This window comes from Natrix helvetica, assembly GCF_964273705.1.
Source record: "Natrix helvetica genome assembly, chromosome: W".
In the NCBI taxonomy this organism is placed as follows: Eukaryota; Metazoa; Chordata; class Lepidosauria; order Squamata; family Natricidae; genus Natrix; species Natrix helvetica.
In genome coordinates, this window is record NC_138555.1 from 85,720,636 (window position 1) to 85,748,322 (window position 27,687).

Below are 27,687 nucleotides of genomic sequence, written 5' to 3' on the forward strand. Positions count from 1 at the left end.
ACAGGATTGTGATCACCTGGTGGTCTCCCATCCGAGTATAAATGAGTTTTTTCCTGCAAGTTCAGCCAGGATTTGCAAAACTGGAGGGAGGGGGGAATAAACTAAAGTTTTTAAGAAGAGACTGGACAGTCATTTGTCTGACATGGTATAGGGTTATACCTATACTTCTCCCCTGGAGCAGGGGGGCTGGACTAGATGACCTCCAAGGTCCCTTCCGGTTCGATTTTATTCTAAATCCCTGCTTGGGTGGGGTGGTGGGGGACTAGATGACCTCCAAGGTCCCTTTCAACGCTATTCTATTCTAAATCCCTGATTGAGCAGGCGGGCCAGACTAGATGACCTCCAAGGTCCCTTCCAGCTCTAGTCTCTTCTAAATTCTAGAGACCCCAGGGATGTCACCGCTAAGCCTCTGACCCACAGGGCGGTAGAAAACCCAACCGTCGCAAAGAGACTGACCCCTAAGTGGAAGATGGAGAGGCGGCTGCTTTAAAAGGAACTTTATTGTTTTAAAAATAGACATGGGACTTTGAACCCTCCGGATATTTTTACATAAGCTCGATCTGGGTCCCGGGTGCGAGAGACAGGTGCGAGATACGGATGTTCCCAAGGCTTTGCATGAGGATTTTTTAGGGTGGCTCGCCTTGCAGGGAAGCTCCCCCCCCCCTGCCCCCCAAGCATCCCGGGACCCGTCCCGCTTCTCAGCCCACCAATTATCAGCCTGTCCCACCCACGCAAACCCCTTCGCACATGCCGAGGGAGCTGAGCCAAGGGAGCTGCTGTGCCTGGCTGTGGCATCTGTTCAGATTCCCAGCTCCATCTCGCACACCCAAGTGAAGGGGCGGGAACAGACGTTGTCATTCCAGAGGCTGCCTTGGGTCATCTGGGCACAGTCCTCTCCGCCCCCAGTGCCGTGGCCGTACCAGTGGTCTGGCTGGCCTTCAGCCCAGTCCCTGAAATGGGGGGAAAGGAAAAGGGGAAAAGGAATAAAAGAGGGAGGAGAAAAGAAGGAAGGGAGGAAGGAGAGAAAAGACAAAGGATGGAGGGAGGGAGGGAGGGAGGGAAGAGATGTGAGGGAGAAGAAAAGAAGGAAAATAAAAGGAAGGAAGAAGGAAAGAGAAAGAAAAAAGAAAGAAGGAAAAAGAAAGAGAAAAAGGAAATAAAGAAATAAATGGAGGGAGGGAGAGAGGTAGAAGGAAGGAAGGGGGGAGGAAGGAAGGAAGGAAGGAGGGAGGGAAGGAAGGGTAAGAGGAAGAAAAGAAGGAAAGAAGGGACATAAGAGGAAGGAAGGAAGGAAGGAAGGAAGGAAGGAAGGAAGGAAAAGAAAAATGAATCTCATTGAATATCTATTGACACTTCAAAGCAAACGTCTCCAATCTGATTCTCTCCCCTCTCCCTGTGTGTGGGACTACAACTCCCATTGCCCCCAGCCAGCCACCCCATTCTGCTCCTCCTTTACCTGCTTTGACCTGGGATAATAAACCCCATTCAAGAGGGATTAAAAATATCTCTGACCAGACATTTCCTGGTGGTATTTTCCTCCCCCCATGAAAACAGATGCTATTATTTTATCCATGGCATAAAATATAATGAGTAGAGTGATGCAGTGGCCTAGAGATGGAGCTCTCGCCTCCAAATCAGGAGACTGTGAGTTCAATCCTAGGTAGAGGCCGATATTTCTCTCTCTTGGCACAATGAGAATATATATCTGCAGAACAAAACTCCGCCCTGGCAACAGGGAAGGGCATCCGGCCAGTAAAACACTGAGCTCCATTCAGTTGCCCAGACTCCACCCCACAAGGGTCATTAAATGATGATGATAAAATATAATGAGCCACCTGGTAAAAATGGGGGGGGCTGCTTTAATTCCCTTTGAGGGGGGAGATAGAGCCAACGGTCGAATGGACTCACTTTGGGTCTACGGTGTAGGACGATCCGTCCACCCACTTCCAGTCCCCGCTGGAGTCGGTCAAGCCAATCCAGGTGTTACTCCCCTGTCGGTGGGTCTTCACAAAGTCCTGGCATGAGAAAACACAAGCCACTTACTGCCACAATGGAGCCCCGAATGTCCGTTGTTAAGAGAGACATTTAGTCAATTTTGCCCCATTTGATGACCTTTCCCGCCACGGTCCTTAAGTGACTTGCTGCCGTTCTTCTGTTATCAATGTGGTTGTTAAGTGAACCTTTGGCTTCCCTATGCGGGTCAGAAGGTCGCAAAAGGATGCTGCGATCGTCATACATTGGAGCCAACAGCTGAGCGCCCAAATAGGGATCGCGTGACCGGAACCGTCATAAGGGTGAGAAAGGGTCGCTCTGTTCGGCGTCGGCATTGCTTTGAACGGTCACTAAACGAACCGTGGTAAGTCGAGGACTAGCTTTAGGGCAGAACGGGATAAAGCCCGTGTGGGAGGAAGGGCTGCCCTCTCTCCTGCCCCCTGGTGGAGACCCCGGGGAGTCTCCTGGCCCACTTACTTTCTCGTCGGCCGAGTTAAGGATCACCAGGTGGGATTTCTTATCTTCGCAGTCTTTTTTGGCCGCCTGCCAGGTGTCCCTGGTCTGGGTGGTCCAGTAGCAGCTGGAACGGAAGGTCAGCCAGCCACGGGGGCAGCAGCCACTTTTGCTCCCTGGGGGGCGAGGGGGGGAGAAAAGATCAGGGCGTCAGAGCTAAGAAAAGAGGTTGAGATTTTGGAAAGAGGGCAGAGAAGAGCAACAGAGATGATCAAAGGGTTGCAGGAACTGGGTTTGGACAATCAAGAGATGAAGAGAAGAAGAGATCAGAAAAGAAAAGAAATGAAGAGAGAAGAGAGGAGGGGAGGGGAGGAGAAAATAGGAGAAGAGAAGAAGAAAAGAATAAATGAGAAAAGAAGAAATGAAGAGCGAATTGAGGAGGGGAAGGGAGGAGAAAATAGAGAAAAGAGATGAAGAGAAGAATAGATGAGAAAAGAGAAGAAAGGAGGGAAGAAGGGAAGGGAATGTTAGATTAGTGTACATGCAAAATGACAATAAAGTTATTCTAAGTTCTGGTAAGAAAGATGAGAAGATAAGGATAAGAGCAATAAAGCCTTACTACGTGGAGAAATATCTCTACTCCTAAGAAAGGGAGGTTTGAGTTAGGTGTGGCGCAAGTTTATGTCCAGGAGGTGAGGGGTCTGCAGATATTTTCTCAGCCTTCTTTCTGGTTCGTGCAGTGTAAAGTAAAATATAGAGAATAATAGAGAATACAGGAGAGAGGAGAGAAGGGGAGGAGAAAATAAGAGAAGAGAGAAGAAAAGGGAAGAAATGAAGGGAAGGCAAAAGACAAGAGAGGAGAAAAGAACAGAAGAAGAGAAGGAGAAGAGAGGGAAGGGGAGAAGAGAAGAGATAAGAGATGAAGAGGAGAAGAGATGAGAAAAGAGAAGAAATGAAGGGAAGGGGAAAGAGAAGAGAGAAGAAAAGAAGAGAAGGGGAAGAGAGGGAAGGGGAAAAGAGAAGAAATGAAGGGAAGGCAAAAGACAAGAGAGGAGAAAAGAACAGAAGAAGAGAAGGAGAAGAGAGGGAAGGGGAGAAGAGAAGAGATAAGAGATGAAGAGGAGAAGAGATGAGAAAAGAGAAGAAATGAAGGGAAGGGGAAAGAGAAGAGAGAAGAAAAGAAGAGAAGGGGAAGAGAGGGAAGGGGAAAAGAGAAGAGAAGAAATGAAGGGAAGGCAAAAGACAAGAGAGGAGAAAAGAACAGAAGAAGAGAAGGAGAAGAGAGGGAAGGGGAGAAGAGAAGAGATAAGAGATGAAGAGGAGAAGAGATGAGAAAAGAGAACACATGAACAGAAGGGAAAAGAGAAGAGAGAAGAAAAGAAGAGAAGGGGAAGAGAGGGAAGGGGAAAAGAGAAGAGAAGAAATGAAGGGAAGGCAAAAGACAAGAGAGGAGAAAAGAACAGAAGAAGAGAAGGAGAAGAGAGGGAAGGGGAGAAGAGAAGAGATAAGAGATGAAGAGGAGAAGAGATGAGAAAAGAGAACACATGAACAGAAGGGAAAAGAGAAGAGAGGAGAAAAGAAGAGCAGGGGAAGAGAGGAGAGAAGAAAAATAATAAAATAAATAAATTTTGAGACTCTGGTTTTTACCGTTGCTCTTCATTTCGACAATTTCACAGTGCAAAGCTCTGGCATTCTGTTCTAAGGTTTCCATCTGTGTCTGGGACAGTTTTATCACTGGAAGAAGAAGAAGAGCAAGAATAGAAAGAAGCTGTACACACACACACACACACACACACACACACACCACAATCCCAAGAGAAAAACCAAAGCCCATCCCTATCCATGAAAAAAACCCTCCCCTTGCCCTGACGCTCCCCTGTCTCAGACCACCAAAAAGCCCTTTTAATGGTGGCACACGTTGTGTGTGGTCCCATGTTTTTCAAATTTGACAACGGGACGATGGGGGGGACTTCAACTCCCAGAATTCCTCCCATTTTCCAGTGGCCACGTGTGAAAACAGGTAGTGTTAATCAGAGCTGCCAAAAAAAAAAAACCCCACCAAGTCATCTGATTCAGAGGCGGCTGCTTTCATAAGCATCAGCAGCTGCCTTCATCGGGACATGCTGGCTGGGGAATTCTGGGGAAGATTCTGGGGGAATTCTGGGAGTTGAAGTCCACCCAGTGCCTAGGTTTGAAAAGCACCGTGTTAATCAATGGTTCCAAAAAAAAAACTGATTCGGAAGTGGATGCTTTAATGAGACGTGGAGACAGCAACAGCTTCTTTCATCGGCGCATGGAGAGGCTGGGCTGATGGAGGGGATTAAATTGGGGCGGGGGGGGAAGAAAGGGTGGGGCAGACAGGTTGGCTGGGTGGCTGCAGCTGCCAGGTGAGCTGGCTCATGAAAGCAGCTGCCTTTTATTTGAAATTGCTAGACTCCTCTCTCCCAGGGACCTCCTGATGTTGACAACAGCAATTGTGTCCCCTTTCTCTTGCCAGGGATTTTGAGATCGGAGAAAGGCAACAATGAGAGCATCCCTTATTCCTCTGTAGGGACCCCAAGCCCCCCCCCCCCCCCCCCCGTCCGCCACCAACTGCACCCTGGCTGGAAGAAGGCTTCTTCTGGGGTGAAAAAATCCTGACCTTTCAACAGCTTATCGTTCTCCTGGGTCAACATTTTCTGCAGCTCAGCCAGTCTCGACCCGGTGCTGTTTCCTAAAGAGGACAAGAAGGAGGGCCCACTGTCAACTCCTAAAGTTGCCATAATGAGAAGAGGGGGGGGGAGCGCATTTCACGCATACTTTTGGCTTGAGTCTGATCTCAGATTACTGCATCAGGCTTGGGAGGGGTGCAACTCCTTGGGAAATGTGATTTATGACACAGATTGCGGGGAGGGAAGGAACAGGGGTAAAGTTCACCTATAACTCAAATGAGGCTCAGATCTGACTGCACAAAGCAGGCACTGCCAAAATCCTCCTAACAAATGACTGGTTTTCTTTTGAAATTTGACTCGAGGCTCATGAATCAATTAGGGCATTTTGGGGGAAACTTGATACCCGGTTGGAGCGGGGCCCATTCCCATGACACCACCCCCCCCCCAAGAATCCTTTAGCTGAGGACATCGGGAGAAGGAGGACGCCCTTCCTTGGCAGGAATCGCACCAGCAACCTCCCCTTCTGAAGACCCCCTCCCAAGAGAAAGTTTGCTCCTCCATTCTCCGACAGGATGTCTGTCCCAGTTGGGAAAGTGTGTAGCCCCCGGGATGGAATTTGGATAGAGGAAGAGGGGGGTGCTTGCGTGCTGCTTCTCACCCCCTCTGGCCCCTCCTTACTTTTGGCCTTGAGTTTGGTGGCCCCCTGTTGGATCGCCTGGGTAATATTCTCCACGCCCGTCTGGGTCCCCTGGAGGCTTTTGATGAACTGAACGCCTGGAACAGAGGGAGAGAGGGAGGAAGCAGAGCCGAGGGAGGGGGCAACCCATAACCTTCCCCCCAGGTGTAGAAGTTGACCCTCTCCTCCTTTGGCACCAGGCAGCCTCCCTCTGTTATTCTCTCTATTCCTACGACACCCCCGAAACCCAGGTAAAAACAAAAAAAAAATGCCTGAATGTATTGCCATCCCGTCAGAGGTGTCTGCAGAGGCTTCGCACATGGGCCAATCCACGTTTCTCTTCTTCGTTTCCCATTTTCAATGATGACTGAAACTACGGGCTCAATGACAATTGTAAATTGAGGATCAGCTGTGATTGGGGTTGGACTAGATGACGTGCAATGGCCCCTCTAGCTTTGGCCAGTTCCTACAACACCTGAAACCCAGGTTAAAAACACAACACAACACCGTGTCTTCCTGCATTTCACTTAGACTCCAGCAGCTTTGGGTTCCACATGGACCAATCCACGTTTCTCTTCTTCTTTTACTTCCCATCTTGCACGCTCCTCCTCCAGCTCCAGGTCTGCCTCGCGTTTTCCTCCTCCCTGGGGCCTTGCACAACCCATGTCGCACCCCGTCTTGTGTGATACACTCACCTTGAATGCCCAGGATGCTGATCGAGAGGATCAGAACACCACAGAACACCATCAGCACCAGAAGGAGGCGGCTGGTGGGACAGACGCGCCGGGGGAACGACTTCGACAACGGGAAGTCTGTGGGAAGAGAAGGAGGTTGTGAAGACCCCACCCCCGCCCATCCTTTGAGGACCAGAAATGAACGTATTGGCAAGGTGGGAGGGGGTCTCTCCCCTGGAGAAACGAGGGGCAAGAATCTCCGAGAAGCCCTCCCCTGGTGGGTACCTTCTGGATTTGAAGCCCCTGACCAGAGGGGGAATTCAGCCAGTTTGCACCGGTTCTCCCAAACTGGTGGCAGAAATTTTGCCCAGTTCGGCGAACCGGTAGCGATGGCTGGCTGGCCACGCCCCTTAAACGGGCCTTGTCACAGGTTGCTCACCCCGCCCATCCGGTCGCTGCTCGCTTGCACCGCCTCTTTGCATGCCAGCTCTCAAAGAGGCCGGCGGCTGGCCGCAGGCGAAAAGCGGCTTCCTTTGCCGCCATCTTCTTCGCGCACGCGCAGCCCATTGCCTCGCAAGTCTTCCTCTTTGCCAGCCAGCTGCTTCCCAGCAACGGCGGCTGGCCGGGGGCCACCGAAAACTCCGGTCAGCTTGCCTTCTGGACTGGACCAGCCCCCACGGAAGATAAGCAACCAAAGATGTGGGGGAGGAAGTGGGGAAACGGGGGCGACTGGTGAAGGGAGGGCAGGAGGAGATAGGGGAAAATACTAACAATTTTCCTACCGTTTCCTGTGGGCGTGGCTAGGTGGGGGCATGTGACTGAATGGGCGTGAGTGATGTCATGTTGGCCACGCCCACTCAGTCACATGCCCCCCACCTAGCCACGCCCACTGAACCGGTAGTGAAAATTTTTTGATCCCACCACTGCCCCTGACCTTATCCTCGGGACCATGACGTGACTCCCCCAAGGGAGGAAGGAGAGGGAAAAGAAAGAAAAAAGGAAGGAAGGAAGGAAGGAAGGAAGGAAGGAAGGAAGGAAGGAGGAGGAAAGAAGATAGGAAGGAAGGAGAGAAAAAGGAAAAGAAGGGAGGGAGGAGAAAGGAAGGAAGGAAAAAGAGGGGAAGGAAGGAAAGAGAGAAAGGAAAGAAGGAAGGAAGGAGAGAGAAAGAAAGAAAGAAGGTAGGAAGGAAGGAGGGAGGGAAGAAAGGAGAGAAAGGAAAAGAAGGGAGGAGGAAGGAAGGAAAGAGAAAGAAAAGAAAGAAAAAAGGAAGGATGGAAGGTAGGAAGGGAAGAGAGAGAAACGAAAGGAAGAAAATAGGTAGGAATGAAGGAGAGAGAAAGAAAAGAAGATAGGAAGGAAGGAGGAAGGAAGGAAGGAAGGAAGGAAGGAAGGAAGGATCAACCCAAATATTTCCAACAATTGGCAGATCACCAGGATAGAATAGGAAGGAAAGATCTCCAGGTTTCCCCACCACCAACCCATGTCCCCACCCCACCCCCCACCCCACCCCACCCCCCATCAGCCGCTGCATGATTCGGATCCGCTTCCAGGTACCTTTTTCAAAGTGTGTTTCGTATTCCTTCTCCACGTCTGCAGACTGGAAGTTCTCGTACATCTCGGGCTGCGGGGGGGACTCGGGAGCTTCCATGCTGGGGAAAAGGGACAGAGGTGGGTGGGTGGCATATAATGGAGGGTAGGGGGAGGCCATGGGGAAGGGGCGAATGGAGAATCTGGAGATACGTTTCTGGAGGCAAATTCTGTTTCTATGAGACAGAATTTCTTCATCTTGGTCACGAAGAAGGGTGGATTTCAGCTCCCAGAAGAGAATGAAGGGAGGGAAAGGGACAGAGAAGGGAGGGAGGGAGGAAAGAAGGAAGGAAAATAGACAAAAGAAGGAACAAAGGAACAACAGAAGGAAGAGAAGGAAGGGAAGGAAAAAAGGAAGGGAAGGAGGGAAAAGGACAGAGAAAAGAGGGAGAGAGGAAAGAGGAAAAGAGATAAGGAAGGAAGGAGACAGAAGGGAGGGAAGGGAGGAAAGGAAGGAAAGGGACAGAGGAGGAAGGGAGGGCAGAAGGGAGGACAGAAGTAGGGAGGGAAGAAAATAGACACAAAATAAGGGATGAAGAGAGGAAAATAGAAAAAAGAAGGGAGGAAGGAAGAGTAGGAAAGGAAGAAGCAAAAAGGAATGAAGGGAGGGAAAGGGACAGAGAAGGGAGGGAGGGAAAAAGGAAGGACATGGGAGTAAGAAGAAGGAAGGAAGGAAAATAGACAAAAGAAGAGAGGAAAGAAACAAAGGAAGGATAGAAGGAGAAAAGGAAGGGAAAGAGACAGGGAGGGAGAGAAGGAAGGCAAGCAGGCTGGCTGGGGGATTCTGGGAGTTGAAGTCCACCCATCTTCAAGGGGCCATGATGGAGAGATGTCTTCTCCTCTGGAACATCTCAAGAGAAACAACCCATTTTCCCCCCCAACACGACATCTCACCTTCAGCTGCCAACTGCCAAGGGTCATTTTACTATACAGCTGGTTCTCAACTTACAACCGTTCATTTAATGACCGTTGAAAGTTACAAGGGCACTGGAAAAAAGTGACTTGTGACACGTTTCACATTTACGACCGTTCTCCGGCTTGAGCAGGGGGTTGGACTAGAAGACCTCCAAGGCCCCTTCCAACAAGGTCCCAAGTAGAGTACGTCCAGTCGAATGAAAAGGAGGACTAGGGGTCGACATGACAGCAGCCTTCCTGTGTCTGGGGGGGCTGCCCCAAAGAAGTGGGGGTCCAATTATTCCATAAAGGCCCAGAAAGCAGGAGAAGAAAACAATGGAGGGAGGCTAATCAAGGAGAGAAGCAGCCTGGAATTAAGGGGTACATTTCCTAACAGGGAGGACAATTAGCCCGTGGAACAACTTGCCACCAGAAGTTGTGGGTGCTCCATCAATGGAGGTTTTTAAGAAGAGCCTGGGCAGCCACTTGTCTGAAATGGTGTAGGGTCCCTTGCTTGAGTTGGACTAGATGACCTCCAAGGTCCCTTCCAGTTCTGTTATTCACCCTACGGCATCTCTCCCTTTGGGACTCGGGGGGGGGGGAGAAAGCCCCTGACCCCATCCTGGCTACTCACTTGACCACCGAAGTCGCCATGCTGCCCTGCGCCCCCTCCTCCTCCTCCTTCGTGGGACTCGGAGGCCACCTGCAAGCGCTTGCCCAACCTCGGTTAGGAGGCTTCTCCCGGGCAAAGTTTGGGCACAGTGAAGATCCGTCACCAAATTCCTTCCCCGCCCCCCAGCCCCGTGCCTGGCTGCTACGGAAAGCAGGGCTGGCATGAGGGGGCTGGACCAGCAATGGGGCCACTTCTGCCCTCCCCCCCATCCCTCCCCATGGGGACCTTTGCTCTGTCAATATTATTTCTCCCCAGAGTGTACAATTTGCTATTTTAAAAAAAATGCACTGTAAATTGGAAGCAGGTCGGTGTTTCACAACCTTCGCGGCTCGAAGATGGTTGGACTTCAACTCCCAGAATTCCCCATCTTCAGGTTGCAAAGGTTGAGAAAGTTCACTACAAAGGGGGACTTTAATAAAGTGGGATAGAAGGGAGGGAGGGAGGGAGGGAGGGAGGGAGGGAAAGAAAGAAAGAAAGAAAGAAAGAAAGAAAGAAAGAAAGAAAGAAAGAAAGAAAGAAAGAAAGAAAGAAAGAAAGAAAGAGGAAAAAAGAAGGAAGGATGGAAGGAGACAAAAAGGAAATAAAGAAGGAGCGAGGAAAGATAGATACTTTACTTTACTTTACTTTTATTTAGATTTTTATACCGCCCCCTCTCCCCAAAGGGACTCGGGGCGGTGTACAGTCAAATAAAAACACATCAATAAATAAATACAAACACAAAGAGGAGGCAATAAGAAACTGTACATATCTGAAGTAAAGTAGTTAAAAGCAATATTTAAATACCCTAAAAATACCCAATTAAAATATCTGCCAGGAGGTAGAATAAAACTATAAATGGGCCAGGCCGGCTAAACGGAACAGGTGAGTCTTCAGTTTTTGTCGAAAGGAGCGGAAGTCGGTGGTGGTTCTGATATCGGGGGGGGGGGGGGAGGTCATTCCAGAGGGTTGGGCCCATCACAGAGAAGGCTCTACTCCTAGGCGCCGAAGAAGAAAGAAAGATGAAAGAAAGAAAGAAAGAAAGGAAGGAAGGAAGGAAGGAAGGAAGGAAGGAAGGAAGGAAGGAAGGAAGGTAGGTAGGTAGGAAGGAGAGAGAAAGGAAAAAAGGAAGGGAGGGAGGAGAGAAATCAAAGAAAGAAAGAAGGAAGGAAGGAGAGAAACAAAATGAAGGGAGGGAGGAAGGAGAAAGGAAGGAAAAAACAGAAAGAAACAAAAAAGGAAGGAGGGAAGGAAAGAGAGGGAAAGAAAAAAGGAAGGAAGATAGGAAGGAAAGAAAGAGAGAAAACAAAAAAGAAGGAAGGAGAGAGAAAGGAATGAAAGAAGGGAGGAAGGGAGGAGAGAGAAAGAAAGGAAGAAAAAAGGAAGGAAGGAAAGCGAGGAAAAGGAAAAAAGGAAGGAAGATAGGAAGGAGAGAAAACAAAAAAGAAGGAAGGAGAGAGAAAGGAAAGAATGAAGGGAGAGAGGGAGGAGAGGAAAAGGAAAAAAGGAAGGAAGATAGGAAGGAAGGAAAGAAAGCAAAGGAAGAAGGAAGGAGAGAGATAGGAAAGAAAGGAAGGAATTATAAGCCTCAAAGATTTCCAACAATTGGCGCATCCCCAGGAGAGAATTGGAAGGGAAGGGGCTGAGGGAGCCTCCCTGAAACAGCTTCTGCTCCCACAATCCTTAGCTCCCGGCACCCATCTTCACCAAGGGCGGGGGGGGGGCAAAACAAATCCAGATGCCAGCTGAAAAGATGACATTGAAGCTCAGCCATCTTGACTCTTTTGACTGCACCTGGTAGACACCCATGGCTGAGGACAATGGGAGCTGGAGTCCTGCAGTCAATCGGAAGTAAAGCCCAATTATGCACTAAGCCAAGGGAGTCTCCAAACCAGGCCCCTTTAAGACTTGAGGACTTCGACTCCCAGAATTCCTCAGCCAGCTGTTCTTCCCCTTTAAGACTTGTGGACTTCGACTCCCAGAATTCCTCAGCCAGCTGTTCTTCCCCTTTAAGACTTGTGGACTTCGACTCCCAGAATTCCTCAGCCAGCTGTTCTTCCCCTTTAAGACTTGAGGACTTCGACTCCCAGAATTCCTCAGCCAGCATGGAATTCTGATGAATTCTGGGAATTGAAGTCCACAAGTCTTAAAGGGGCCAGTTTTGCAGCCCCCCCCCCCCCCTGGACTAGGCTAACCTGGTTTAGACTGAGACTCTTTATCGGGTGAATACTTCCTGTGGTTCTAGGACTTTCTACTTGTCCCAATTCCTCAGACTCCTCCTCTTACTTTCATGCCAAAGCTCTTAATGTTATAATTACTTTAGCCATATGATCTAATTACATTGTAAAACTCAGTCATCTAACCTAACATAGACAGATTCCGTTCTGGCAGTGTTTACCTTAGCCTGGGATTAAAGAGCCTGGATCCCATTGGCTGGCACGAACAGCTATTCTCCAAGGCACCTGAAGGCAGAACAGGAAGCAATGGGTGGAAACTAATCAAGGAGAGAAGCAACTTAGAACTGAGGAGAAACTTCCTGACAGTCAGAACAATTAATCATTGGGACAGAAGTTGCCTCCAGATGTTGCGAATGCCCCAACTCTGGAAGTCTTTAAGAAGATGTTGGATAGCTATTTGTCTGGAACGGTATAGGGTTTCCTGCCTAGGCAGGGGGTTGGACTAGAAGACCTCCAAGGCCCCTTCCAACTCTGCTATTGTATTGTATTGTATTGTATGGGGGCGGAAACCTGGGGGGTGAAAAGGGGGGCAGCAAAGGGTAGGAGGAGAACAGACCCATTCCCCTTCCTGCTTTGGAATATCATGCAAACAAAGTCAGAGAAGTTGGCTCTGCAAACCATGATTTGATTAAACCAGAGTTCCACCACCAATGAAGGGCTTAACGATCCACTCTAGCCTCTTCCCCTTTCTTGTCTGATCCTCTCCTGCAGCAGCCTTTCGCTGTCCCTGCTGCCTTCCTGCCTGCCACACCTTTCTGAGTGGGCGGGGCCAGGGCTAATTGCACAGGTGGGGGAGCCACAGGTGAGTGGCAGGATCCAAACAGCCTCACCTGCCGAAGCTGAGCTGTTTGTGCTGGCCAGCTATGGATGCCTGGCTCTTTCTCCCACTGCTGGCTCTGCTCCTGCAAGGATGCCCTGCCAGGATGCCCACCTATGCCCACCCCCCGGTGGAGGTGCGCTGTGGGCCGCAAAGCATGGTGGTGACCGTCCGCAGGGACCTCTTTGGGGTGGGCAAGTTGGTGGACCCCATGGAGCTGGCCTTGGGACCTGCAGCTTGTCCCCCTCTGAGTCTGGAGGCCGGCAGTGTGGTGGTCTTCGAAGCGGGTCTCCACGAGTGCGGGAGCGTGGTGCAGGTATGCCCGTCGAGGGGAGGGGGGCTCTGGGAGGAAGGAAAGGGGAAATTTTGGGGGCAGCTGTGGGGTCTGGGAAGGGGTCTTTTCTGCTACCAACTCTGGAGAGCATCCCTTCTAGCTGTGTTTCACAGCCTTGCAACTTGGAAGAAGCCTGGACTTCAACTCCCAGAATTCCCCAGCCAGCCTCGGAAGGCTGGCTGGGGAATTCTGGGAGTTGAAGTCCAGCCCTCTTCCAAGTGGTCAAGGTTTGATTAAAGAAACAAAAAACACAGAGACAATTTTACCTGGAAACCATTTTTGGACTTTGTACTTGAGGTGAGGAAGAAGGGGGAGAAAAAGAAACTTAATTGGTTTGGGAGTTTGCTGATATGGTAGGTTGGCTGTTATAGAAAATAGCTACTATGGAAAGAAAAGGAAAAAAAAGGAAATGCTATCCCCAAAAAAGGAGCAACATAAAACGAGGAGAGAAACAGTGGGAGGCAAAAAAGAAGAATTTAAAGGGGGGTTAACTCAACTACGTTATAGAAGAATGATAGGGGAAACTCAGAAGAAAAGATACTACAAAAGAGGAAAAAGGGGGGAAAGAGGAATTTAAGAGTAGAAGACAGAAGGACAAAACTGAAGAAAAATAGAACACCAAAGAGAGCAAAAGACGAGTTGGGAGAAAATGGTTAGGAAAGGAAGAAGGTAAAAAAAGAGAGATATTAGTAGAAAATGAAACATCTTGATACTGCTGATGATTATAGAGTTAAATAAAATCATATTGTTAAGTGGGGGTAACCAATGAAGTAAAATGTGTGATGATATGTGCTGCCTATAGAAATTAGAAATAACCAATGGGAAATGAAAGGATAAAGTTGGTATACTTTTCCCCGCCGAAAGGGCGAAAAATGATTTGGTTCACGTGTGAAGAGAAATGTACGTTTGAGACGGGAATATGGGAAGGAAATAATGGGGAAATGATCATGAGATGTAAAATTAATTATGTACAAGAGAGAATGTAAAAAGGGGAATAAAACCTGGACGACACTTTGCTTGAAAAGAGGTTTTAAAATTTGTAACAAAAAATTAAAAAAAAAACTTTACGGGGAAATAAAAGAAATGATATGACAGTCAAACAAAATAATTGAGGTTTGATGTTGTTACCTTATTCTGCTCCCCTCAAAATGCTTCCCCCCCCCTTTTATCCTACGCTGGTTTATCTTCTCCCTTATCATCCCCTTATTTTCATATTTTGATAAAATATAATCGACAGTTTTACATTCTGATAAACTAATAAAATAGCGGAAACCCCGATATCCTAGACCTTCCTGGTGGCCCCCTTTCCAGAGAGTTGCCATTGGCTCCTTGTGGGGGCACTGTGCATTTGCCCCACAGCAACCCACCCCCCCTGGCTCCCCTCTTTTCAGATGACCCCCGACTTCCTGATCTACCAGACCCAGCTCTCCTACAGGCCTTCGCTGACCAACCATCCGGTCATTGCCCGAAGTCGTGGTGCCACCATCGGACTGGAATGCCGCTATCCCAGGTGAGGATGGGACTGGGCTAGGCCGGGAGGGAGGGGAGGGGAAGGTAAGGGGGCAGGGGGCTTTGTCCTCTGGGGCCTTCCTCCTGGCTGTTGGGGAAGGTTGCACAGAGGGCAATTCCATTAGGGAGGGGGGGAAGAAGGGAGGACACTGAGGGAGGGAGGGAGGCAAGTAGACAAAAGAAAGGAGGAAGGAAGGAAGAGAAGGAAGGAAGGAAAGAAAGAAAGAAGGAAAAGGGGAATGAAGGGAGGGAAAGGAACAGAGGGAGGGAAGAAGAAGGACACTGAAGGAGGAAGGAAGTAGGCAAAAGAAAGGAGGATGGAAGGAAGAGAAGGAAGGAAAGAAAGAAGGAAAAAGGGAATGAAGGGGGAAGGGGCAGTGGAGGGAAGAAGAAGGATACTGAAGGAGGGAGGGAGTAAAATAGACAAAAGAAAGGTGGAAGGAAGAGAAGGAAGGAAGAAAAGAAAGGAAGGAAGGAAAGAAATAAGGAAAAAGGGAATGAAAGGAGGGAAAGGGACAGAGAAGGGAGGGAGGGAAGAAGGAAGGACACTGAAGTAGGGAGGAGGAAAGAAGGAAAATAGACAAAAGAAGGAACAAATAAACGATGGAAGGAAGAGAAGAAAGGAAAGGAAAAAGGGGAGGGAGGGAGGGAAGGAGGAAAAGAAATGAAGGAAGGAAGGAGACAAGGGAGGGAAGGAGGGAGGAAGGGAGGGGAGGAAGGGGACAGGAGGGAGGGAGGGAAGAAGGAAGGACAGAAGAAATGATGGAGGAAGGGAGGAAAATAGACAAAAGAGAGGAAGGAAGTAATGAAGGAAGAGTAGGAAAGGAAGAAACAAAAAGGAATGAAGGGAGGGAAAGGGACAGAGGAGGGAGGGAGGGAAAATAGACAAAAGAAGGAAAGAAGGAAGGAAGGAAAGAAAGAAGGGAAGGGAGGAAGGAAGGAAGGAAGGCAGGAAGGAAGGAAGGAAGGAAGGAAGGCAGGCAGGAAGGAAGGAAGGAAGGAAGGAAGGAAGGCAGGAAGGAAGGAAGGAAAGAAGGTAAACCCTTGCTGGCTGGGGAATTCTGGGAGTTGAAGTCCATGCATGGTCAAGTGACCAAGGTTGAAGAGAGACAGACTTAGCTGGCAAATGTTTCTGCAGCTTTGTGCTCTCATCAATGGGAGAAAAGGGGGCAGGAATAGGCCCAGAAGGGGGGGGGGGGTGTTCGCATGCCTTCGTCCCTGTGATTACGAAGGAGGACCCATTCCTGAACAAGGGCCATAGGAAGCCCGGGAGGGTGGGGGCTGGAACACGGGAGATCCGGGGGGGAGAGAAACTGGAATCCCCCTCCCCATTCTCTCTTCCTTCTTGCAGGAGGGACAACGTGACCAGGAAGGCCCTCCACCCCACCTGGCTCCCCTTCCAGTCCACAGCCTTGAGGGAAGCCAAGTTGGCGTTCTCCTTGAGGCTGATGAACGGTAAGGCAGCTGAGAAGAGGGGGTTGGGGGGGATTCTGGGAGTTGAAGTCCAAACCCCTAAGTCGCCAAGAGGGAGAGAAGCCCACTTACTAGCACACTTCTCCATTGGCCAACCAGGAGAAGCTGGGTTGACCATCTAGGGTGGACCTCAGATCTCCTGGAAGCTGCTCGCAGTTGGAGTAGACTTTTCTGCCAACTGGCATTGTAATTGATGGTGGGGTAGGTCCCCCACCACTGCGCCCTTCCCTCACGGCCACACGGCCACCCCACTCGCTTGCTCGCCATTTTCCCGGCTGACTGCCCAGTTGACCAGGTGAGGCCTGGGCTGCAGCCGACGGGGAAGGGGGTGCAGCACGTGGAAGGCTCCCCGAAGTTCCTCGGCTCATCCAGGCTGCAGCTGAGCCCGCTGCCCTCTCCTGCCAACAGCCTCCCCTCCTGCCGACGCCCTCTCCAGCAGCTGAAGCTTGCCGGCGGCTTTGGGAGACTCTGGCTGGGGGGGGGGGGGCTAGGCTAGCACGAATGCAGCCTACCCGTGTGTAGGCAGAAGGAGGCAGTTGCGTAGATGCAGGTGGCGAAGGCGAGGCAGGGCAAGCGTCTGAGCGAGCCAGTTCAGGGGCATGGCCAGCCAGCTGTCACTACCAGTATGGTGACCCACTCCCAATTACCACTACCAGTTCTCTGAAACCGGTTCAAACTGGGAGCAACCCACCTATGGATGGGTAGGTGGGTGGCCCAATCCACTGTAGCTTTGTGTCTTTCTTGGCACAGATGACTGGACAGCCAAAAGAGTCTCTGACCGCTTCCTACTGGGTGAGCCCTTGCGCCTCCAGGCCGATGTCCAAGCGGAGAACCACTTGCTCCTGAGGCTCTGGGTGGACAGCTGCAGAGCCAGCATGAGCCCCATGCCCGCCTCCGGGCCCCAGTATGAGATTATGGGCGCCAGTGGGTAAGAGCCGCACAGGGAAGGATGATTAAGCCATGGAACGGCTGCCCGCCAGAGGCGGTGGGTGCTCCTTCATGGGAGGTTCTCCGGAAAAGATTGGGCAGCCATTTGCCCGGGAGGTCTCCTGCTTTGGGCAGGGGATTGGACTAGAAGACCTCCAACATCCCTTCCATCCACCCAACCAACCATCCATCCACCCACCCAACCATCCACCCACCCACCCATCCACCAAATCATCCATCCATCCAACCATCAATCCATCCATCCAACAAACTAACCATCCATCCACCCACCCAACAATCCATCCATTCATCCATCCATCCAAGCAACCAACCATCCATCCATCCATCCATCCATCCATCCAACCAACCAACCATCCATCCATCCATCCACTCACCCACCCACCCACCAAACCTTCCATCTATCCATCCAACCATCAATACATTAATCCATCCAACCAACCATCCATCCATCCATTCAACCAACTAACCAGCCAGCCATCAAACCATCCATCCATCCATCCATCCATCCATCCATCCACCCACCCAACAATCCATCCATTCATCCATCCATCCATCCATCCATCCATCCATCCATCCATCCATCCATCCATCCATCCATCCATCCATCCATCCATCGGTTCTTCATAAATGATCAGAGAACCAAGTATCCTAGATGGCATAAGGATTGCTGCTTGGACCCTGTGGGGTGGAGGGTGGGCTAGAAGCTACCAGCAGCGTGGCTGGGTGGGAGGGAAGCACGGGTGATACTAAATACATAGTCCTCGACTTACGGCCACAACAGAGCCCAACATTTCAAAACTGCTAAGTAAGACGGTTGTTAACTGAGTTTTGCTTCCTTTTGCAACCATTCTTGCCACAGTCATTAAATGAATCCCTGCATTTGTTGAGCGAGTCACCCGGTTGTTGAGCGAATCCAGCTTCCCCCATGGAGTTTGCTGGCCAGAAGGTCGCAAAAGGGGATCACATGATCCCTGGACCATCATAAATACGAGTCGGTTGCAAAGTGGCCGGATTTTGATCACGCAGCCACAAGTGTGAAAAACAGACATAAGTCGCTTTTTTTCAAACTTTGAAGAGTCACTAAACGAAAGGTTGTAAGTCGAGGACTGCCTGGGAGAGCAATGATTTGGGGAAACCGGGGGGGGGGGTGTCGTCTTGCTGTCAGCTGACAGCCCCTCTCCCACAGATGCCTACTTGACGGGCGGCAAGAAGGGGTCTCATCCGCCTTCCTCGCCCCACGGCTGCGCCAGGAGACCCTGCGTTTCACCGTGGACGCCTTCCGATTCACTGGAGAGGCCCAGAAACTGGTTGGTTCTGCTGTGGAGGATGGGTTGGGGTGTGCCGGGCAAGGGTCTCCTTTGCGGAGATGGATTCTGCTCCTTCAAGCCCCCTCCCTCCAGGAATTGCAACATTTTGCTGGCTGGGGACTTCTGGGAGTTGTAGTCCAAATGTCTTAACACAGTGGTGAAATCTAAAAAATTTTGGGGCACCGGTTCTGTGGGCGTGGCTTGGTGGAGGAGGGTCATGTGACTGAGTGGGTGTGGCCAACTTTTTCCCGCATTTTTTTTCTGCTGGTTCAGGCAAATAAGTAGGAAAAAATGCTTTAAAAAGTGAAAAAAATGGTTCCGATGGTCGGACGGATCCGTGTGCAATCGTCAGAACCTTCTTCCCCCACTTTTTAAACCATTTTTAACTACCTATTCGCTGGAACTGGTAGTAGAAAAATGCTTTAAAAAGGTAGTAAAAAAATGCTTTAAAAAGGTAGTAAAAATGCTTTAAAAAGGTAGTAAAAATGCTTTAAAAAGTGATTGTCATAGAATTTTTTTCCCCACTTTTTAAAGCATTTTTAAATACCTATTCGCCGGAACCGGTAGTAAAAATATGTTTTAAAAAGTGGGTGGGGGAGGAGGTTCTGACGATCGCGTGCCACAGCTGATTGTCACGGAACTTCCCCCCCACACACACACTTTTTAAAGCATTTTTTTACTACCAGTTCTAGTGACCTGTTCAGAAGGGCTAGCATTTCACCCCTCTCTTAACAGTGTTGAGTCTGAGAAACACGGGGTGAACTAAATTATAGTCTGATGTGAAGAATGAATCCTGAATGCATCTGAGTAGCTACATTCACACACACACACTTTCCTTATCCTGGTTTAGCCATTTTTGGCTCTGGAGCCGAACTAGCAAACTCCCCTAACAAACCAGGTTTCGCGCACAGCGTCTTTGCCAAGCCGAGAACCCAGGATGGATGCCAGGCCTATCACAATCTCATCGCTGTGTCCAGACGGCGCCTCCTTTGCCTTGGCACACGCGGGTTATATCAAAATTGAGCCCAACGACGGACGCATCATTGGCCCTCAACAAGGAAGTTTAGCTGGGAGGGGGAATTCTGGGCGTTGAAGTCCACCCATCTTCAAATCACTTAGGTTGAGAATTATACCTTTTATGGCAAAAAAAAGAGAGGAAGAATTCCCTCCACTGGGAATTGGGGATTAAAAATTATTCTTTCCCCCCCCCCCCAGATTTACATAACCTGCCGCCTGAAAGTCACTCCGGGAGACCAAGCGCCAGATGTTTTGAACAAAGCTTGTTCCTTCGACGCAGCCAGCCATTCGTGAGTTCGTCCCCTTCCCAATACCATCCATCCTCAACTTACGACCAATGGAGCCCAACGTTTCTAGATTCTTGAGTGAATTTCGCCTCATTTTACGACCTTTCTGCTGCGGTTGCTAAGCGAATCGCTGCAGCTGTTAAGTTAGGAGCACGGTTCTTAAGCGAACCTGCTCATCGGAAGGTCGCAAAGGGGGACCTCGTGACTCCAGGGACGTGGCAACGGTCATAAGTACGAGTCGAATGGCCAAGTGTTGAAATTTTGCCAAGGGGCCAATTGCCAAGTGCTGAATTTCGATTGTGCGGCCACGGGCATGCAGTCATAAGTACGAAAACGGTCATAAGTTTCTCTTTTTTTGCTGTAGTTTTGAACGGTCACTAAATGAACTCCAGGACTACCTGCACCAGCCCATTTCAAGGGCAGGCTGTTTCTAGCACATTTATAAGTGCGTTTTGGGAGCTGTAGCCTGGCACCTGGAAAAAGGAGTGGGTTGGGGGGGGGCAGGAGACCCCTAGGAAATTTAGCCATCGGTTTTGCAAGGTTTGTAACTTCCTGCTCTCCCAAATAGCCAGGGGTTCGGTCGCCTTCTCCAGCCAGCTGTTTTTCCCTGGCAGGTGGGTCCCAGTGGAAGGACCAGTCGCCATCTGCAGCTGTTGCGAGACCCGGAGCTGCGGTGGGGCAAAGGAGGGTCAGGACCCCCAAGGCCCTGACCATGGAGAGATGGCCTGGCAAAGGAGCTTGACCGGTAAACGGAGTGGGGGTCAGCGTCGGGAAACGAGATTTAGGGGGTCAGCATTTGGGCTGCACAAATCCAGGCCAGCTTTAGAACCCTGTTTTCCAACCTGTTGGAGGAGGGGGCAGGGGGTTGGACTAGATGACCTCCAAGATCCCTTCCAACTCGGTTAATCTGTGAAACATTGGCCCCTTTAAGATGGGCGGGACTTCAACTCCCAGAATCCCCCAGGCCGCTGTTGAAAACACTGTGACAGAGGGCAGCAAATTGGGACACTGACCTTGTCTGCTGCTGCCCTCTGGTGACCATTCGCAGTTCTGCGGCCCTTTTCTAAGCTCAGAAAAAGTCAATGTTTGCTGGTTCTCCCCCATGCATCCTGCTACGAAGCCCCCTCCCCTAACGGAGCCCCCTCCCCTAAAGGAGCCAGAACGGGCTGGGTTTCCTAGTGTCCCAACCGAAGCATGCTAAGCCAGAATCAGGATGATTCAAGGAAGAAGGGTTGTTTGTTTGTTGTTTGTTTTGTTTTATTGGATTTATATGCAATGGGTTGCAGGAAATGGGGGTGTCTAGTTTAATGAAAAGGAGGACTAAGGGGGACATGACAGCAGTCTTCCAGTATTTGAGGGGCTGCCCCCTCCCCAAAAGAGGGGGGGTCCACCTATTCTCCAAAACACCCGAAGGCAGGACAAGAAGCAATGGATGGAAACCTAATCAAGGACAGAAGCAACGTGGGAGAAATTTCCTAACCGTGAAGACAATTAACCAGTGGGACTGCTTGCCACCAGACGTTATGGGTGCCTCATCACTGGAGGTTTTAAGGAAGAAAGTGGTCAGCCATTTGTCTGAAATGTTACAGGGTCTCCTGCTTGAGCAGGGGGCTGGACTAGAAGACCTCCAAGGTCCCTCCCAATTCTGTTATCCTGTTAATTAATCAGTAGAACGGCTTGCCTGCAGAAGGTATTATTTTCCAAAAGAGACAAGCATTTTTCTGAAATGATCTAGGGTTAGGGTTAGAGTTTCCTGTCTGAACAGGGGGCTGGACTAGAAGACCTCCGAGGTCCTTCCAACTCGGTCATTGTGTTAAACCCCCTCCTTTGATTCGTGGCTCTCTCTCTCTCTCTCTCTCTCTCTCTCTCTCTCTCTCTCTCCCTTTCTCTCTCCCTTTCTCTCGCTTTAGCTGCAGATGGGGTGCCTCCATCCTGCTAGGCTGAATTCCCAATGGGGAAGCTTGGGGGAGGGTAACTCTCCGTAGGGCACCCCCCCCCCTTTCCAGGGCTCAGTCTGGAAGGAAAGTAAGAAAGGTTCAGCTAAAACTCACCTTCTTTTATATATATATATATATATAATTTTTTTAAAAAATTGAATAAACACAAACAAACACCTTAAAATCATCTTCCATTACAAATGGTAGAAAGTGTGTCAATTGGTTACAAAGAACTTTCGTTCATCCCTTCCACAGTCATCCCCTATGATTCATATCATCTATTTTACATCACATATATTTTATATATATTGCTGTCATCATGCCTCATCCTTCATATGACTATAGTTGTTTTAACGTCCCTTTATAACAAGCATTCCAAAGTTTAAAACAAAACCACATAATGGCATTCCCTTATCTATTTTCAATATCATCCAATCACATTATCCCTTTATAACACATTCAAAAGAAAAAATTAATTATGTTTAATAACAAAGTTTTTAAACCTCTTTTCTTAATCATTGTTTACAATTTATATCCAATTTCCCTTTTATCATGTCAATACAAATTATTGCATTATTATCCATTATCAGTCCTTTATTTAACAATAGTTTGTCTAAGTTTAACTTACTTTCCCCCCTTTTTCACCATTTAAAATTTATACCAAATTTCCTCTTATCAAACCAATACATATGTATACATTGTTATCATTATCAATTATTTATCTAACTTTATCCATTATCGCTACATTTTTAACATAATGCTCTAATTTTATCTAAATTTAACTAGTATTTTATTATTAATTTTCATATCTCAACCTGTGTCTTTCCAGTCAATACGAATTATGACATTATTATCCATTATCAGTCCTTTATTTAACAATAGTTTGTCTAAGTTTAACTTACTTTTCCCCCTTTTTTCACCATTTATAAAATTTATACCAAATGTCCTCTTATCAAAGCAATACAACGTTAAGAAGGGTTCAGCTAAAATTCACCTTCTTAACGTCCACAGTGGAGACGGACACTCCTGAGGTTGCTTTGGCCCTGGGACCCCTCTTCGTCTTGGACCCTCAGCAAGGGAGCACCGGTCAGTTTCCTGGAGAAGCTGCGGAAGAGGAGATGGCAATGGAAGGTACCGGACTTTTCTCTCGTTTGGGGCTCCAGGGACACCCCCATGTGACCTTAGAGATGCCTCCTGACCGGGGAGAAATTCCCGTGCATTTTCACTTCCCCTTCCATACTCAGAAATCCTCATCAATCACTTTCTCTGGAACTCTTTCATTTCCTACCCGCCCTGGTTCATGGAAAACACTTTCTCCTCCCCACGTGGGGGAGTCCTCGACTTACAAACGCTCACTTAGCGACCGAAGAGCTTGGAATGCACAGGTAGTCCTCGGCCACACGGGTGCCCAGAATTTAGCTTTGTTAAAGGAGCTTTGCCCCTTTGGACGGCTTTTCCTGGCCGTTGTTAAGCGAATCGCCGCAGGGGTTTGGTCAGCGACACGGTTGCTAAGTGAATCGGGCTTCCCTGTCGGGTTTAGCTGGTCTGAAGGTCGCAAAAGGGGATCACGTGGGGACACTTCTGCAGTCGTCGTAAGTACAAATCCATTGTTAAGCTGACCAGGGGGATGCTACGACGGCCGTAAGAAAACGGTCGTAAGAAAAAGAGACAGTTACAAAATGCCGTCGTAACTTTGAACGGTCATGAAATGAGCTGTTGTTAAGTCAAGCACTCCCTGCAGCTATTTACTTACCTGGATTTAAAATTCCGATGGCCGGCCTCTCTCCCCCTGCCCCTGGATTTGCACAATGGCATTTTGGGCCCTTGACAAACTCAGGCCACAAATTTGTTTTTGTGGACATTTGCAGCAATCCTCAGTCACGTGGGTGAGATTTATGATTTTACCCCCTCCCTAACAGGCGTGCCCATAATAATTGCTGATCGTAATATCATCATCATTTATTCTCTTGAATGCTTTTATGGCATCCAGGAGTAATCCCCTGCATTCCCACCCTCTACTAAAGTTGGGGCCGATTTTTTAAAAAAAAAAAAACACCATGGGAGCATTCATCGTGATGAAACGTTGCAGATTCCAATAATAAATGGATTGGTCTCCCCGCCGCCGCCCCCCCGCAGAAATCAGTAGCTTATTTTTATTTATTTTTTGCCCAGAATTTGCCAAGTATCGAACTGTTGGAAGAAAAGTCCTTCTGGGTTCAGTTCCAAGTGGGGAAGAAAGAAACTTGGAAACAATGGTAGCTGATTGGAATGATGGTTTTAATGATGGACAGGATCCCCTGGTTTGAGACCCTTATTTAAAGTTTTTAAATAAGTTTTAAAAGTTTTAAATCTTTAAATGTAAAGATTTAAAGTTTTCAAGTCTTTTAGATTTAAAGATCCTGCAAAAGATTTTAAAGTCTTTTAGATTTAAAGATCCTGCAAAAGATTTAAAAGTCTTTTAGATTTAAAGACCTTGCAAAAGATTTTAAAGTCTTTTAGATTTAAAGATACTGCAAAAGATTTAAAAGTCTTTTAGATTTATAAATTTCAAACCTTTTAGATTTAAAGTTTCTGAAAAAGATTTCAAATCAGCTTGAACAGCTGGGGAGGAACTCCCGCAACCCGAAACATCTGGAGGAAGGAAGCAGAGAGTCAATAAAATGGCGAGGCAGCATTTTAACTCCCGGGGTTGTCGAGGGCAGAGGGATCGCGCAATTGTCACACCGCCTTGGACAACGGTTGCCAAAGCTTTTGTCCCAAATCAGGAAAAGCGGAAACCAAAATAACACAACTGTTGTCCCCCCAACAAGTTGGCAACGCTGAGCAAATGTTCAATTTTGCTGAGGTTTTGAAGTTTCCAACAGGCTTGGGAGGCTTCCTCTAAAAAGAGAAGTTGTGCACAACTAGCTTTGTGAGAAAGGGAAGTGCAGAAGAAATGCAGAATTGTGTGGAGTCCTGGACTCACAACTTAGTGAAGTTAACCGCGCCACTGAAAAAAAGTGACTTATGAAGGTTTTTCACACTTAGGACCGTTGAAATGTCCCGAGGCCACAGGATTAAATTCAGACACTTATTGTGCTCATATTTATGATGGTTTGCAGTGTCCCAGGGTCTCCTTTTGCGGCTTTCGGAACAGCCAAGTCAAGGGGGGGGAAGCCAGATTCACTTAACAACTGCGTGTCTCACTTAACAACCGTAGCGATTCACTAAACAACTGTAGCCTGAAAGAAGTTGGTTTGTAGCAAGGGGAATTTGGGGCTCACGGACAATTTCAGAGGGTTTGAATTTTGAGAACGTGACTGCAGGGACACTGTAACGGTCGTAAGTGTGAAAAACAGACATCATTCACTGTTTTCAGTGCCGTTGTAGATTGGAATCGTCACTAAACGGACTGTTGTAAATTGGGGACTACCTGTATTATGAGTTGTGTACGTCTAACAGGCGTTGTTTCTACTCCCGGCAGAATTGATACCAGCCGTGCCAAAGGTAACCCACCCACCCTTCAGAGAGCAGGAGGGGTCTCCCAGCATCTCGGTTGGTCGGAAGGATCATTTGGGGGCCCCCCTGGAAGGTAAGTGCCGGATAAGGCAGGGGTCTCCAACTTTGGCCACTTTATGACTTCTGGACTTCAACTCTCAGAATTCCTCAGCCAGCCATGCTTTAAGATATCTGACTACAACTCCCAGAATTCCTCATAATAATAATAATAATAATAATAATAATAATAATAATAATAATAATAATAAAATTTATTTCTTAGCCGCACCCTCTCCCGAAGGACTCGGGGCGGCGTACAGTAAAAACAGATAAAATACAATATGGACAAAACACACACAATAAACAAATACGTGTACATGGAGGAGGTAGGCAGATGAATGAAGACAATTAAAAACACAATTTAAAATCCCCTAATAAATTCCAAAAATCACAAAATTAAAATTAAAAACCCGTCAGGAGCAGAGTGAACGAACTATGGTTGAGCCAGGCCAGCTACTTGGAATAGGTGGGTCTTGAGCTTTATCCGGAAGGCGCGGAGGTCAGAGGTAGTCCTAATATCCGGGGGAAGGTCATTCCACAGGGCTGGGCCCGCCACAGAGAAGGCTCTGCTCCTAGGCGCCGCCCCATGGCACTGTCTGGTAGACGGCACCTGGAGAAGTCCCTCTCTGTGCGAGCGGATGGGTCGTAGGGATGTATGGGGCAGAATACGATCCCGCAAGTAGCTAGGTCCTGAGCCATGGAGCGCTTTAAAGATCGTAATCAAGACCTTGAAACGCACCCGGTAGACCACAGGGAGCCAGTGCAGCTCGCGCAGGAACGGTGTCACATGGGAGTACCTAGTACTCCCCATAATTACTCAGCCAGCCATGCTTTAAGATATCTGGACTACAACTCCCAGAATTCCCCAGTCAGCCATGCTTTAAGATATCTGGACTACAATCCCCAGAATTCCTCAGCCAGCCATGCTTTAAGATATCTGGACTACAACTCCCAGAATTCCCCAGTCAGCCATGCTTTAAGATATCTGACTACAACTCCCAGAATTCCTCAGCCAGCCATGCTTTAAGATGATTGGACTATGCTGCTATGCTGGCTGGGGAATTCTGGGAGTTGAAGTCCACAAGTCGCAAAGGGGCCAAGGTTGGGTAAAGAATCCTAGCCATATTGGTCATCTGCTTTGTTCCAATGGGCCCCTTCCAATTGTTGGATCACAAAGCCCATCATTCCCTGAGCCCTTTCTTGGCTTCTGGAAGGGCGTTCGGAAATGTCTACCGTATAAAACATAGTCTTCCGTTCTCCCAGCTTGCTCTGCTAACGTCTTCCGTTCTCCCAGCTTGCTCTGCTAACGGGGCATTCAATCTGAGGGGACCACTTCCTTGGGTGGGTCTAAAGTGGGGTGGTGGCCTTGCCTCACAATCAGGAGTTTGATCCCAGGTAGAGGCCAGTATTTCTCTCTCTGGGCACAATGAGAATATATCTGCCGAACCAAACTCCTCATTGGCAACAGGGAAGAGCATCCGGCCAGTAAAAAAAACCCCACTGAGCTCCATTCAGTTGCCCTGATTCCACCCCGCAAGGGGTTATGAGGTCATTCAAAGAAGCTAATGACTTTCTTGGGTTGGTCTAATGCTTCTTCCCCCTTGCCAGTGCTTGTCCAGCAAGGCCCCCTCTTCTTCAGTGGGGCAGAAGAAGGCTCCGGGTTCGGAGACCCGACGGAAGCAGTCACAGGCCGGGGGCCTCGTAAGCAGCAGCTGGCCTCCCCGCCCCAGCGAGCGCTTGCTCTGGCACCGACGTTGGCACCCACTCGGCCGTCACCGCCCCCATCGTCTGGCACAGAGAGATCAGCGCTGGCCAACAAGGCCGAGGGGGTTCCCGGCCCCCTGGAAGATGCGGCCGCCTTCACCCCTGCAAAGCTCCCCAAAGCAGCAGTAAACATGGCAGCAAAAGGTGAGACGGGCACAGCCAAAGCAGAGGGGCAGAAAGCTTTGGCCTGCCAGGGGAGGGAGATTTTAACAGAAGAGCAGAGCTGGAAAGGACCTTGGAGGTCTTCTAGTCCAACCCCTTGCTCTAGCAGGAGGCTCGCTTTAGACAAATGGCTTCCTAATCTCTTTTTTAAAGCCGCCAGTCTTAAAGTTGCTGCCTGGGGCATTCTGGGAGTTGTAGTCCAGTAGTCTTAAACTTGCTGCCTGGGGCATTCTGGGAGTTGTAGTCCAGTAGTTGTAAATTTACTGCCTGGGGCATTCTGGGAGTTGTAGTCCAGTAGTCTTAAACTTGCTGCCTGGGGCATTCTGGGAGTTGCAGTCCACCGGTCTTAAAAGTTGTCAGACACCCCCAAATCAGGATGTGTGGGGGGGTGGTTGTGTGAAGCTGAGTCTCGCCCTCCTTGGTGGAAATATCTCTCTCTTTCTCTCTCTCTCTCTCTCCTCCTCCTTCTCCTCCTCCTCCAGACGGGGAGCAACCCTCGGGGAAAATGCCAGGGTGGCCCCTGCTGCTGCTGCCGGCGGGTGCGGTGGTCGTGGCCCTTCTCTCCCTGGCGGTCTGGCTTCTGGCCCGAAGACGCCGACGCTTCCCCCAGGCCTCGTCCGTCAGTCTAGAATTGCACTGCAAATAAAACGGAGATTCCGCCTGGGGTGCCTCGCCTTCTGTCTCTCTTGGAGGGGGGGGTCGAGCGGGGGTTGTGTGTTTCCTGGGCACTAAGGGAGGATGCCCAGTGCCAGGCAAGGGGGTCCCCTGTGCTACTGAGGAGA

The 27,687-nt window shown here is 49.1% G+C and overlaps 2 protein-coding genes across 3 annotated transcripts; one reads left to right on the top strand and one right to left on the bottom strand.

Annotated features, from left to right (window-relative positions):
- Positions 1-482: 482 nt before the first annotated feature.
- Positions 483-22,560, bottom strand: LOC309400343 (asialoglycoprotein receptor 1-like). 2 transcript variants are annotated; one of them, XM_081968774.1, is made up of 9 exons: positions 22,437-22,560; positions 8,001-8,095; positions 6,468-6,584; positions 5,775-5,870; positions 5,087-5,158; positions 4,093-4,179; positions 2,470-2,621; positions 1,909-2,015; positions 483-950 (listed from the first exon to the last, which is right to left on the bottom strand). In XM_081968774.1, the coding sequence occupies exons 2-9, from the start codon at positions 8,092-8,094 to the stop codon at positions 800-802; spliced, it is 876 nt and encodes a 291-aa protein (XP_081824900.1). In that variant the 5' UTR covers position 8,095; positions 22,437-22,560; the 3' UTR covers positions 483-799. The 2 variants fall into 2 exon arrangements, with proteins under 2 accessions (XP_081824900.1, XP_081824899.1); XM_081968773.1 differs by lacking the exon at positions 22,437-22,560 and adding an exon at positions 9,562-9,720.
- LOC309400342 (zona pellucida sperm-binding protein 3-like) lies at positions 12,411-27,568 on the top strand. Its single transcript, XM_081968772.1, has 11 exons — positions 12,411-12,946; positions 14,356-14,474; positions 15,825-15,928; positions 16,697-16,874; positions 18,081-18,201; positions 19,417-19,508; positions 20,120-20,250; positions 22,454-22,573; positions 24,906-25,013; positions 26,588-26,887; positions 27,388-27,568. Exons 1-11 carry the CDS (start codon positions 12,677-12,679, stop codon positions 27,549-27,551), a joined length of 1,707 nt encoding a protein of 568 aa, XP_081824898.1. The 5' UTR covers positions 12,411-12,676; the 3' UTR covers positions 27,552-27,568.
- The last annotated feature ends 119 nt before the right edge of the window (positions 27,569-27,687 follow it).